The 14,861-nt window shown below is 43.2% G+C and overlaps 1 protein-coding gene across 3 annotated transcripts in view; it reads right to left on the reverse strand.

The window, feature by feature from the left end:
• znf804a (zinc finger protein 804A) overlaps nt 1-9,164 on the reverse strand; it is a 49,697-nt gene extending 40,533 nt beyond the window's left edge. For all 3 annotated transcript variants that reach the window (XM_034609510.1, XM_034609508.1, XM_034609507.1), the window contains exon 1: nt 8,009-9,164. In XM_034609510.1, coding sequence (XP_034465401.1) covers nt 8,009-8,119 — 111 coding nt within the window. In that variant the 5' untranslated portion in view covers nt 8,120-9,164. The remainder of the gene's footprint in view (nt 1-8,008) is intronic.
• Nucleotides 9,165-14,861: the final 5,697 nt, after the last annotated feature.

The raw sequence follows: 14,861 nt of genomic DNA on the forward strand, positions 1-14,861 counted from the left end.
CTCTCTCTCTCTCTCTCTCTCTCTCTCTCTCATCGTCCCTCCCACCACATTCGCAGGGTTCATCCAAGTCGCGTTGACGCCCACTCACCTCCAACACGCTACCTCAGTTTCCATGGTAATCGAGTAGCGACCGTGCTACACAAATACATACTTTAACATTCTGCTCTCCACAACTCATTAAGAACATCTTCGCATTGGAAAAAAAGAGAAATAAATAAAAATCTCTCCCTCTCTCTCTCTCTCTCTCTCTCTCTCTCTCTCTATCTCTCTCTCTCTCAGGGTGTCGTTCTTCTCGAAGGCCCGAGCCGCCTGTTCCAACTCCTGCGAGCGCTGAAGGGTGAGGTCGTCGTCGGGATGTAAACGTGGGAGCTGCTCCGCCGAGCGTGGCCTGATGGTAAATACAACCCCGGGGGGGGGGGGGATCTTCATGAGCACGAGAGGAACGTTTTCTAGTTCACGACTCAGAACAAAGCTCATGAAAACTCTGACATTGTTTTAAAATCATTCATCTGTTCAACCGTCTGAGAAATGTCCCTGATAGAGAGTTTTATTATATAAGACAGCGTACAAGTATAATGCAGCCTGGGACTTAGAGGGTAAAACGCCTTCCTGCTGGAGGTGGAGCTGCATCTGCACATCTGGATATTACATCTGGGTGTTTCCACCCGTGTCCATTGTGTGTTAGTATAATAACACAACAGCTACTGGACAAACGATATGGAAGGAGATGTTATGGGTCAGGGATCAGAAGGCAGATCCAGGATTTGTTTCTTCCTCTTTCTGTAAAATGTTCGCAACATTTCATTTAATTTCCAGGGGAGTAATTCCTGACATTACTTTTGGATCTCTCCGATTATTTTTCTAATTATTAAATAGCATTATTCTTTTCAGTATAAAAGCCTTTTAGCTCCGCCCTGCCTTTCACTGCACATCTTGTATATGACATTAAAAACGACTTGGTGTCATTGAGTTGATCCTCGCTACACCAAAGTGAAGTCTAGAGCCCGAATGATATGAATTCTCAGTTTAACCATAAACTTTACGATAAATAACAACACAAATAGATCTTGAATTAAAAATATAAGAGTTTTATATGTAACATTTAAACTTGAATTCACACGGTTTCTGTATTGTTCATTCTGTAAAATCAAAACAAACACAGATGAGATATGTGAGAGAAAGGCTCGTATCTTAATAGTGAGTCGTCGTCTCGTTAGCAGTGAAACTACCCTCCTGAGAATTTCCACATTTAAACGGAGTCTGATGTTGTGATTTCATTCTCTTTGGTCCTGAATGAATAAAACGCTGCATGTTTTAACAGCAGCACACTTGCCAGGACTCGGTTGTGTGGACGGCGTAAAAGGTGCAAGACTGTAACACCTCGTCTTTTTTTTCTCCTAACAGTAACAACGTGATGCCTGAAGCATGAAGAAGTTGAATAGTGAAAAATGACTGATATGTTCAGGATCAATGGATTTGTACAGCACAGAAAACTAAAAAAGGTTTTTCACTGCCGCCTCGTCGTATATGAATTCTTGGAGTTTGAGTTGAAAAAGAAGTAAATTTGAACAGAAACAGAGAAAAATAGTTTTCATCTTGTGGTTGAAAAGAATTCTGGAGATATTTCACTTTACAGAGTCACAGAAACCTCATGAAAATTCCCACATGCACAAAAGAAAACACTCGGCCAAGAAGAAATACACACACACACACACACACATTGCTGTGTCAAGCAAACACACTCATGTGCATACACATACATGCACACAGACACACAGACACACACACTTGCACTCCATCTCTCCCTTTGGAGCAGATGGCTCCATAGTCATGGCTGATGTTTCACACATCAGTGAAGCACACCATGTACTCACAACTACTGAATACACACCCTCACTCTCTCTCACACACACACACACACACACACACACACACACACACACACACACACACACACACACACACACACACACACACACACACTCACACACACTCTCATTTAAGTCACAACTACTGAACACTGCACGCACATGGAGAAACATGCTCGCGTACATGTGTAACTGCTCGAACCCAGACGGCCTGAGCGTCACCCTCACACACTCTGATACACACACACACACACACACACACACGCATATGCACGGTCACTTGATCACACACACACAAGCCTGTGCACACGCATACACGTGCACAAATGCACATGCATGCACAGAGTGTCCTCCTTGGTGCTAATTTATGGAGTGAGGAGCCATGTTTTTGGCGAGTTCAGTCAAACCTCATCACACACACACACACACACACACACACACACGCACACACACGCACGCACACACACACACACACACACACACACACACACACACACACACTAATGGCTGAGAGGCAGTGGGTTACAACAGTGCAGTATTGTCATGGGTGTTGTTAGCCCTGATGTCAAATAGCCGATAACACCGAGTGAGAATATTCCACTATAACCCAGCAGCTCAAGGACATTATTGCTTTTACAAGGAAGTCAGCGGCACCTGTGGGTTTAATTGAAAACACTCAACACTAAATACAGACAAATAAAGCAAATAAACCAGAACGCAGTTAACTGGTCGCTTCTTTTTTTACAGCCGGAGTTTGGAGGTTTTATCGTCCGACGCGTCACCAAACAAATAAAGAGAAACACTCACATCAAAGCCTCAGAAGGAATCTGGTGTCATCGTTTTGAGCCAAAAATCAGCGTTACTTAAATCCCTGGAATCGATGTTTCTATAGCAACGTGACTGTGGCCTCGCTGATATCGGGAAAGGTGTGAAACATTCCCTGACAGCTGGTGGGCTATCATGAATAAATGTGACCGCCGCAGCGTCGCTGTGAAGTACCTGAACCAAAACAACACGTACACACAGCAGCAGACACACACACACTCACACACGCACTTGTTGAATGGTTTAAAATGTTGTTTTAATAAATGAAGACCTGGGACCACCCGGCGAGCTCTTGACATGAGCGCTGTCGACAGCAGGAATAGTAACACAGACAGACTCCGGCAACCTGCCCAAGTATCTCTGGCACGTTCAACCAATTAAGGAGCAGAAAAAAACATTTGATTCAGGGTGTTGGAAGGATCTGTTTCCCTTCAACGAGGAGAGAAGAGGCTGGTACCAACGTGTGAGATGTGTCGAGTCTCTGCAGCAGCAAAACGCTCCAACCACAACGTGTCGGACGGTTTACTCCGGAAAATATACAACTCAGACCCTTGTAACATTATTCTTTTCAGGTGTTCATTCAATAACAATATACATTTTAGGAGCCTTTGAACTATGTTTTAACTTTTGGTTCAAGGGTCATTGCACTGAGATGTAAAATAATTGATGAATTGATAAAAAATATATATATTTTGGAATAATTTATGATGGAGTTTTAGGGTCGTATTGTAGAAAAAAAATTCAGATAGTGTAACAATAATTTCTTTATTATGTAGTTGTACTATGTTTTAGTTTTGTCCCATCTGTTAACATGGAGGAGGTGGAGTTTATGACTTTTTGCCAGTAGGGGGCGATCAAGATGGTTTCAGATTAAGAAAATATAGATTGTGACTACTTCACTTACTTCATGGTTTCAGTAATATACTGTTTCCAGAAATATTCATGTAGAAAATGGGTGGATTACTAAATACTGGGCACCGGCTCAGGGGCCCAAGGGGTTGTGTTATTTTCTCTGCAAGGTTTAGAAACTTAAAAAAACGTGTCTGATCATATTTATAACGTCACCATGAGGTTTTAAAATACTTGAATGTTTTGAGAGAATCATCTCACACCGCGAGGTCACATGTTGTTGAAAGCTTTAAAACTGATATGAGAAGGACCTTGTAGTGAGACACCTTTTCTCCGTCGTCGTCACCGAGATGAAGAACGAACTTTGGATCTCACCACACAGACAAAAGTGCCTCAGAAATAAAATCCCAAGGTTAAGATTGAAGTCTTGAAGAAGTTACTATTCGCAGTCAGGAAATAGTAAAGTGAAGGTTTTACACTTTTACAGTTTTTATACACATTCAAGAAACGAGGTCCTGAAGAGGCGTTTGGGAATTTGAAGAAATTCCCTGAAGACAGACTTGAGATATAATGTTCAAGAGAACAAACACACCGTTGACCTTTGACCTTTGTCCACCCACATCTAATCATTTCATCCGTGAATCTAAGGGAACACTTGTGCCAAGTTTGATGAAATTTGCTCCAGATGATATTAAAATATTGTGTTCACAAGGCAAAAACAAATTTGGACGGACAACGCGAAGACGTGTCTCTGGCCACTGTCGCGGTGCAGAGGCGGTTCAACGTGGGACTGGACTTGAGTCACCGGAGTTAAAAGAGGCTGCGGACACTCATCCGTCCCACCGCTCCGCTCCCTCCATCTCCACACAACTCCGCTCACGTCTCTCTCATGAAATCCTTTACTGCTGGCGCAGACATATCTCTCTCATTTCCCATGCACGGAGCATGTTATTTGAAAAAAATTTTTTTTAAACGTGATTGTTTCATGCAATTTCATCAGACCTGCCTGCGCCGAGGAACCCGGAGATAAAATTAGCTGGTGTATGAAATGAAGGATCCAAGGTAACGTGGTCGTCATACGTGGCTGTTCACCAATTAAACCTCTCGGTAATTCTTTCTATTCCTGGACAAAGTGACAAACGCATTTGAAAAACGTGCCTCTGTCTTATTGTGCGTCGTTAAGGAAGATGTATTTTTTGCTCAGGTGTTAACAGCGGACACGTTACCTACTGTTTCCTTCTGAGTTCACGTGTCATTCAGCGGCTCTGACGGCTCTGCCTTGTTAAAGGTGTTATAATGGCTTCATTAGTTTGTCGTCTTTTTTTTAATGAAGCACAATAATTAACGTGTTGGCGAGGGGGAGTCTATTTCTGACTGTGCTCTGTCGCTCTGTAATGAGGGGAAGTGGGATCGGCCGCAAAGTTTGTTAGAGACGAGTTGGAAAGAGGCTGGAGGAGAAAAAACAAGGAATCTGAGAAAAGCAACAAGATTATTTCAACGACTCTCGTGTGAAATATCTCGCTTCCCGTTTGCTATCGTACGGCTGTGATGAGTAATGTACTCACAGGGCTGAGTCAGGTATCTCAAACTGTACTCGATTACTAATTACTTTACTATCTACTCCAGAGTAATTATACTTGGAAGACTTTACTTGTTACTTTAATGACTCTGTGGAGAAAGACGTGAATCGACTCCAGAGCCTCCACACCTACAGCTTCTTCTTTTTTTAGAACAGTAGAAATAGAAAATGAGACGTTGTGGTGGCAACGTAATCACTGCAGGATTATGATCAGAGGAAAAACTTTATTCTATCCGATTTTATTTTTATAAATCAAATGCAGCGCTACATTTATTAACAGGAGGTGGATATTACAGGACTGTCCCACCAGAGAACTCAGGTTTTACAATATGCTTTGGTCAAGTCTCGGGAAAGATCACATATAATGTATAAATGTCACATAATAAATGATGGATAATAATAAATATAATAATATACTATACTCATGGAAGCGGTTTCTGATGTAAGGACATTCTCGTCGTCTGATTTTCATGTAACCATGACAACAAAATGTCCCACAACTCTCACAAAGCGTCAACTTGAACCCAAACTTTTGTCTCATCCTCGTCTTTTAATCCCAAACCTCAGTCGCAGCAGAGACAGATCAGGAAACTGTTTTTTGTTCCTGCAGCGGTGATTTGTGATGTTTTTATGTCGGACACTGAAGAACGATGCTGTGGAGCTGAATTCATAAAAACTATTGATCACAGATCTCACAAAAAGTTCGCCTCATGACGTCAGCGTTTTGTTTTTATAACTGGAGGAAAAACAAACTCCACAAACACACACAGGCCATCTATGAAGATAAGCCTCTTTCATTAAGGTTCACTCCCTCATCAGTGACGTGCAACACATGTTCATCTCACAGCCGTCGACACCTGCAGCTCTGAAGCACCCGAGATACGAGCAGGTTTCTCTGTTCTGTTCCCAACCAGCAGCACGAGGTCACGTGACGTTAACAACATCGTGCATTTAAGGGTTTTACAACTGAACATCTTCGTTGCTGGTTTGATACAAACCACAGAGGCCGGTGCAGATCAGATCAGCGCTGCAGCCGACTCCATCGTGTGCCTTCCATTTAATTACAGGCCGAGTGGGACGCCCTGTTGATTTACTGTGGGCCGAGCACTCCTGAAGACTTACAGCGCCATCATTTCTCCATGACGTGTCATCCTAATACGTGATTTACGACAGTTATTAAAAGTATTGACATAAGCAGAGATGAAATATGACCTGACAGTGGTGCGGCAGGAGGTCACACAAGACGAATATATCACGCAGACGATCACTTCGTCAGACGACACTTGTTTTAAATGTGTTTCTAAAGTGTAGATCTCTGATGATGAATGCACGTTATGAAACAAAAGATGTTTGAAAGAGGTTAAAGTTTGTGTTTCTATTTCTTGTGTGAGTGTTTTATGTCGTATGAGTCTTCTGCAGCTGCCCTCACACAACCTCCTGATGTCTCATGCGATGCCTCTCTTTGAAGCCTGTAGGAATTTTTGGTTCGTCTCGACAAGAGCTGTAATTATGTTTCCCTGTAACGTTCAGTGAGAATGAAGGACGAGCTTTAGAGCGGAGTTTGAGAGTAAAGGAGCGTCTGGTCGACTCCAATCCCATCAGACAAGAAGACTTATTACCCTGAACTCGTTTTCCTTCAGATTTCCCAACTTTACTTCATTAAGATTTTTAATTTGACTTCAACAAGTGCAGATTTGATCCTGTAAGAATTCAGAAAATCTATTGCAGACTCTAAACTGTGCAGAAAACATGCAGCGCTACGCTTATGAGCAGCAGCACACGTGTGTGAGGCCAGAGGATCCAGGTTTCATGTTCACAGACGCACTTCAGTCAGGGTTAAGCACAGATCATATATGATGACATATCATGTAATAAATGAAATAGGAGCTTTAGCCGGAGTTGGAATCACGAGGAGGAAAGTGTGGAGGTGTCTGAGCGACTCGAATCTCCTCAGACAAGACAAGTCGTCTCATTTTCCCTCAGATTTCCAGGTCAGGTTTTTAATTTGACTTCAAAAAGTGTAAAATGCATCTTGTGAAGATTTAGAAAATCAGGTGGAACTCGAATGCAGCTTCTAAAATGTGCAGAAAACGATACCAGAGCCGGTTTCAGGTTCACAATCAACAGACGCACTTTAGCTCATGTTAAGAATAAGGACAGATCACATAAGATGACTTGTGATGTAATAAATGAAGTACGAGGTTTAGCTGCAGTTTGAATCACGAGTAAAGAAGCGTCTGCTCCACTGGGAACTTCTCACACGCACAGATTCAGAACTAAAGACATGAAGGGTTATTTCCCTGAACTCATTTTCTTTCAGATTTCCAGATCACATCATCTTCACCTCACGACAAGTGCAAAATTCCTTCAAATGCAATCTAATGTAAATAAAAACATGTGCTTTCGGCTCAAACTGTGACAAAATGCACGGCGACATATTTAAAAAGTCAAAGAATCCTCCTGACATTTCACTGACCCCCGACATCGAGCGTTTTTTAAAAGGCAGAAAATAAGAAGCCGTTCCTGTTGGAGCACGGACACGGAGCCAGAGGAGCTCTTAGTGCAAGAGAAGGTGCAGCCTCCCCCCCCCCCCATCCCCCCGCTGCATCTTTATGCCTCCAATACCGAGTCAATTAACCTAATGGAAGTGGCAATTAATTAACTCGGCAAACACAATGATTAAGGACCTGACAATCAAGTGAGTGGCAGTGGTTTAAGTGATGCTGATTTAGACGTAACGAGTTCCTGGACCCACTTTGGTGCAAGAAAACCAAAACACACACAGGCAACTTTTCTAAATAAAAGCACTTCAATTTCATTTCTTTTCCGTCTCACAGCTGCAGAAACAGAAACAGCAGCCGAGCGAGCACCGGACTCGAGGCCTTACCGTGTTCCGCTGCCCGTTGGCTCCGATTGGTCCCCTGAACACCCCCTTGATGCTCCTCAGCTGTCCGTCACGCAGGTGGGTGGAACTGATCACGATGTAGTAGCACGCCATTGGATGTAGTTTGAATTCATATGTTTAAAAATATCAACTTATTTGTCTCTTTTTCAAATCTGGATGCTGAGGAGAAAGTCTTTGAAACTGCCTCCTCTCCTCCTCCGTCTTCTTCTGTCCTCCTCAACTCCCCGTCACTCCATCCTCCCCTCCTCTGTTTTATAAAGTAGAGGGAAGAAGAAATAGCAGGTTCCCCTCGCTGCTCTGATTTATTCCTTCTCTTCTCTAAGTTTTCGACTCTGCCTCCTCTCCTCTCCTCTCATCTCCCCTCAGTCTCTGTCTCCTCTTGAATATTTAACCCTCCTGCTCCTCCTTTCTTTCCACTCTTATCCTCCCTAAGTGTTTTTTTTATTCTCCTCGTTCTTTTCTGTGTCAGATTCCTCCTTCTCCCTTTAAATCTTCCTCTTTCAGTCCTCTCCCCTCCAGATGTTTTGCTCCCATCTTTCATTCATCAGTCTCTCCCTCCCTCTCTCCCACTCCTCCCTGGCTTTCTTTGCTGAGTCTAAATCTCTCTCTCCCCTCTCAAAAATCTCAGCTGCTCATTGATCAGTCTTGCGGTTCCTCTAACTATCTCCCGTCCGCTGCGTCCCTCCCTCTCCCTCACTTCACAGTCTCTCCAGCAGATTCCCTTTTGTTTTCTCTCCCTTCTTTGTCTCTCTCTCTCTCTAAGTGGAAGGGAGGGATACTTTTTCCTCCTCCTCCTCCTCCTCCTCTCACTATCTCCCCATCTCCTGTCCTCGTCCTCTCTCTCCGTCTCTTTCTGCTCCCTGCCTCCTGGATAGTGCTGAGGAGAAGAAGAAGAAGAAGAAGAAGAAGAAGAAGAAGAAGAAGAAGAAGAAGAAGAAGTACTCAGTCTTCTCCTCCCTCTGTCTGCAGGCGTGCAGCTTCCTCTCAGATGCTCCTCTCCTCTCCTCTGCTGCGCTGCATGTGTTCGCTCTCCTCCCTCTCTCCTCCCTCTCTCTCTCTCTCTCGCTCTCTCTCTCTGCTGATCTCTTGCTCTGTGGCCAGCAGAGTGGTTTGCTCCTCAGTTACCCGCGGTTACCATCTGCCCTTTTAACGCATGGAGTGCTGACGCTTGCTCTCTCCTCCCTCCCTCTCCATCCCCATCCCTCCCCATCCCTCCCCTCGCCGTCCCTCCACCTCCTCCTCCCTCCATCTCTCTGCTCTCGCTGTCTTTCTTCTCTCTTTAATCATCTCCTTCTCTCCCTCCTTCTCTTTTTCTCTCAAGCCAAAGGAGACAAGCTCCACCTACTGGTAAGCAGGAAACATAGAAAGAGGGAATGAAGGTGAGGAGAGAGCGGAGCAGCAGGAGGTACAGGACGTCTCCTTTATGTCGTGTGAGGTGGATCACATGCAGGGAACTAGACACTGTATTAATCCATGTGGAATGACATGATGAGGCTGCCGGGGAATCAGTGTTTAGCTCAAGGGCACTTCGGATGTGTCACTTTTAATCCTGATTCTCCTGCTGTCATGACGGTTTTAACTGCAAATGAAATGAAAAAAAATTATTAAAAACACAAATATGGGCTCAGGGTAATTGCACAGAATACTTCGGCTCAGGTAAACTGATAAATAGGTAAATATATATTAAAGATATTATTAAAATTACAGTTAAAACAACAAACACAACAAGTAGAGCAATTTCAGAAGTCAACTTTAATTAATCAAGATTTTAGACAAATTAGATCATTAAAAAAAGAAAATTTATTTGAGATCTGATGTGTGTCCAGCTTTAAAGAATCATAAGTGTTCATAGCCAAACTATGAACAAATGCACAGTGATGTATTCAAAGCTGCCAACCGTGTTTAGGTACAGAGCCAGAGGAGCAGACATGTCCGGATAATCTCCTGAATCTATTAATCTATCTAATCTATCCGGAGCGGCTGCATGTGAGAACGTAAATGTCAGAGTCAGTTGCTGCGGACAATCACAGGAGTTGTTCCTGCTTCTTGATTAAAAACTCTGGAGAATGTCCCCATGAGTCCATTAGATTAACCGGACGTTTCCGTGCCAGCGAGTGGGCGTGTGGTTACAAGACAAACTCCGGAGAACGTCCGTACCCCAAATGTACGGACATCTACCGGAGTTCATGTCCGAGAATGGCTGACGAGGACGCCTCAGCGTGTGAATTATGACCCTGGTCTTGACTTCCAACCTGTATGAATTGATTTGGTTGGTCACAGCGGAGACGAGCTGCAAACACAGCGCTGACAATATGATCCACTTTTAAGGTTTCATGGGAGACGGTTGCTTATTTGCGCATCACACACAAGCAACATCAGTATTCATTGGGAGTCGTGTTTCTGCCCAGATGATGAATGAAAGTCCAATATTCAGCACTTTGTTTTATTCACCTCCCGTTGTTGGAGATAAAGCAGCTAAATGCTCCGGTATGTGTTCACCAACTTTGTCTGTAGCGTTCAGACGTTTTATTAGAAAACAGCTGCAGCCGAGAGCAGAACTGATGAGAACAAACCAAACTCAAACAATGAGCTGAGGGTCGGTCGAAGGGTTGGAGCACAAACCACTCGGGTAAACATTCCTCCAGGCAGGTCTCTGGTACGACTCCCAGCCGGCTGCAGCGTTTACTGCCTGTTCTTCATCTCCTCTCCTCTTCCTCCACGCTTCTGTCTCTCTTCACATGCACTCTCTAACAAAAGCACAAAGCCCAAAAATATACTGAATTGTGTGAATTAAGAGAGGATGAGAATGAATAAAGGTTTCTGCTGTGTTGCCCTCTGGGGCCGTCTTGGAGAAAGATTATTTGTAGTCTGTTCCATGTCCCATCCACAAACATGGAGGAGGTGGCTGTTATGACCGATACTGCTACGAGCCACCAGGGGGCGATCCAGATGATTTGGCTTCACTTTATGTCGTCCATCTTTGTTTTCAGTCTATGACCTTAACCAAGAATTGTTTTTAACTCAACCCACGACCTTTTCTCCACTTTAATGAAATACATTTGAGCCATTTTCAGATCTAACCTTTGTTGCTTTGTTGCTTTGTTGCTTTTCACACATGAACAACACGGCAGGAGGTTTTCTGCACGGACACGTTTTCTACTTTATTATTAAATGTTTGCGTCTGTCTCATGAGATTCTCCTGCCTTTCTACGGACTTTATATCGGGGGACCAGATGGAGAAAGTCTGCAGATAATCCTGAGGTTCTTAAACCTGAACTAAACCTCAAAGATCATTGATCAGATCGGTTTACAAACAGAGCCGGACGTCACTGCAGGGGTCAGCGTGCCCTTTACTTAACCAGGCAGGAGGTCAGGATGTGGATCAGTGTTGCAGATCGAGTCCAACTCTCCTGCAGGACCCGTCACAGACCTGTAATTAACATAACATGACCTTTAAGAGTCACTCACTGATTTAGCTCTGCACGGCCGGACCATCGTCACTCAGGACGGACAGTTTAAACTAAAACCATCGTAATCGATGCAGCAGAACCTCATTTGCTGTCTTTTTTTTTATTCCACACATTCTTCTTCCTTGTCAGATCCTGGCACCAACATTACTCATAATGTAATTCTGCTAGATTCCTGTGTGTTATGCTAGTAGCAGCTGATGTAGTCTCCACCCTGTGGCCCGAGGCCGAGACGAGCAGCGAGCTGCAGAGGTCGGACTTCTCTCACCCCACACCCCCACACTTTATTTCCTTATCAAATCTGGAGACTTCAGACCAAACCAATATTTAATCAGACTTCACACGTCTCCCCACAGAGCCACAGAAGGTTTGATGTTGTCTCCACATAGGCGGAGAGGAGAGGACTCACCTGCGCAGACTTTCAGGTGCGCACAGTTTGTGGCGTTTCCCTTTAACAAATAGTTTCTACCTGCAAAAGTCTTTAACCTCAGCAGAGTCAGATCACACATTAGAAAACAGTGAATCCATCTTTTGGTTTATTTCATTTATTCAATAACATTTTCATACATCCAGCTTTACTGCTTCCAAGTTACAATCCATTCATCATTGTAAATCATTGAAGTGAGTGTGGATGTAACATATAAGTTATATATAACATACAATAGACACATATTTGATCATAGTTGGTCAGAAGTCAGTGACATGACATATTTTGTGACATGACACTGGTGATACAGACGACAACACACCTATAAAGACATGATACTGTTGCATTATGGGAATGAGGAACCTTTGCAAGAGAATGCAAACGTTATCTTCAAACTAATTCTCGTTGTGACCCTTCGGGGGCTCCGAAGTTTTTCATCCGTCAAAATATTATTTAACTTTTCGGACGAGGAGGTTGCTGTGATGCAACATCACAGTTTTACAACCAGGAGGTCAGAAAGGTCACAAACAAATTCCCGGTTTACTCCAATTATCTGCAGCTTAGCCGTTTGAAACCAAATTAAAAAAAAATGAAACGTCCACAACAGTCGTGCGCTGCATTAAGAAGCTGCGTGTTCCGGAAACAGCAGGTCAAAGGTGAGCATGGAGGAGGGCTGGGAGCAGACTGTGGAGTAGTTTAGCAGTGGAGGCCTTAAAGTGGAAGATCAGTGGAGGAGGTCAGAGATACGAAAACAATCGATTCTCTACGGGAGATTCTGCAGCCGAGCTTCATGCCAGGAAGACGCTGAGCGAGCAGACGAGACGGAGCTGACTCACACAGAGAAACACAAAAATCTAGATGGTGAGAAATAGAGACATGTAAAACATCCAAGTGGAGACATCAGAAGACAAAATAAATCTTGTAATTCAGTTTAGTTTAGTGAGGGAATCTGTAGCCGGGCTGAGTTATTCCACCTGAGTAAAAAAGTTAATCCTGTTTCTAATCTTGTTTTCTCTGTCTTGAGGAGAAATAAAACCTGAGTATCAGAGACCAGTTTCTCTTTATTTCTCCACAAACGCACAATTAGAGGCTGCAAATATTTACTCAAGACATTAAAGCTGCAGTTACAACGAATTCCTTTAGTTTATCTTCCATTTTACCTCCGTCTGCATCAAATGTTCCTCTTAGCAGTGCCACCTGATTCTGAGCTTCCTGTTTCAAGCAGAACGATCATGATTCCATTTCAGCAAACGTCAATTAAACCTTTCATTTATAGGTTTTCTGGTCTGAAATGTAAAAGAACAAAGCAAATCCTCACACCTTCAAAAAAGTTCCTACCAAATGATTCATACGAGTAATGATCACAGCCTCTGTGGGCAAAGTCTGGTTTAGTTTAATCGTTTAAGCTCTAAACTAAAACAAGATAATTAAGAGTCTCCAGCTCAGACCACAGCATCTTGATTTTCATTATTTAAAAATGACGACAGATGCTTTGGCAAATGTGTGTATGTTCACGCTCCGGTGATTATGGTGCAAGCAGAGGACGAGTCAGACATAGAATAGACATAGAAACACAGATCATAGAATGGTAAAGATCCTAATAACAACACTGGACTGAAAGATGGCCCCTATTCACGGTACTGAACTCTTGAACATGAGCTCAGCACTGAACATCAGTATTTCCCCTTTTACCACAGACTTTACATTTCCGTGCTGTCCCACAAAAAGGCTAATGCCCTGTTTCACCATGTTAATATTCCTGGATCTGCTTGTACATGTGAATACATCTGAATGTTTTCTTCCTCGGGTCACGTCCACCAAACCACAAAACTTCATGGAAAAACACGTCAGTAGTTTTTGTGTGATCCTTCTGATGGACAATTAAAACACAACCTCCTTGGTTTGAGGTGCAAATCATCTTTTAATGCTCTGGGAAAGATTTAGAAGAATTAATATATCAGCAATGACTGATTACTTATGGATTAGACAATGTGAGATTAGATGATGTGTGATGTGTTGTAACGGCTCCACTGCTGCAGCACAGATTCTCACTTTGAGTCCCTCTGTGGTTCAAACGTTATCATTTCTATGCAGAATTTAAAATAAAAATAATAAGGAAACAAGATTAAAGTGTTGTGTGTTTTTTTATATCTGTATTTTTTGCCGTTTTTAATATTCATGTGCCTCCTGGTGATCGCACATCCCTGCTGGACCTTGTTTAGTTCAAATGCACCTAACGACCTTTTGCAAGAAGGACAAGCTGCAACGCTTCGCTGCACCAGCTCCTCTGCAGCTCGCAGCATATTTGCAATTTTCTCTAAAAGTACACAACCATTAACTTTAGGTTTATCATCTCGGGGGTTTGCTGGAGTTGTCTCCACTGCATTATTCAGCGGTGATGAGGTTTACAGAAGGTGTCCCAGCAGAGACTACACACACATTATTTTGGTAATCTCCATGTGAAAGCCTCGCTGCATGTCTGACAGACGCCCGGCGACTCTGACTCTTTATTTCTCTGCTGTCCCACTTATGTTTTCATTCAATAAGAAACCAAACAATTCCTTTCTTGTTTCACTGAGTGAGTCTGAATCACCTCATGTGCGGCGGCGGCGGCTCGTGGAAGGATTTTCCTCAACAGGAAATTATCAAGACCCTTCCACCCTCCGCCCTCCCCCCCCGGAGTATCTGTCTGGTTTATTGACCAAATATTGTCGGTGAGCTCTGAGAAAATAAAGTCCACAGTAAGAGGCTTATCTGATAAATTCCCTTCTACTTGGGGTCACATTATCCAACACTATCAGCCTGAAACCCCCCCATCCACACATTAATGTAACACAGAAACTATATTTTATTTCTCTCCTGGATTCTTATCGTTTCCAAATCACTGGTTTTTGAATATGCAAATCGATATTTTTCTCGCATCCCATCATGCAAACATTTT

The sequence above is a fragment of the Hippoglossus hippoglossus genome, chromosome 15 (assembly GCF_009819705.1).
Source record: "Hippoglossus hippoglossus isolate fHipHip1 chromosome 15, fHipHip1.pri, whole genome shotgun sequence".
Taxonomy (NCBI): domain Eukaryota; kingdom Metazoa; phylum Chordata; class Actinopteri; order Pleuronectiformes; family Pleuronectidae; genus Hippoglossus; species Hippoglossus hippoglossus.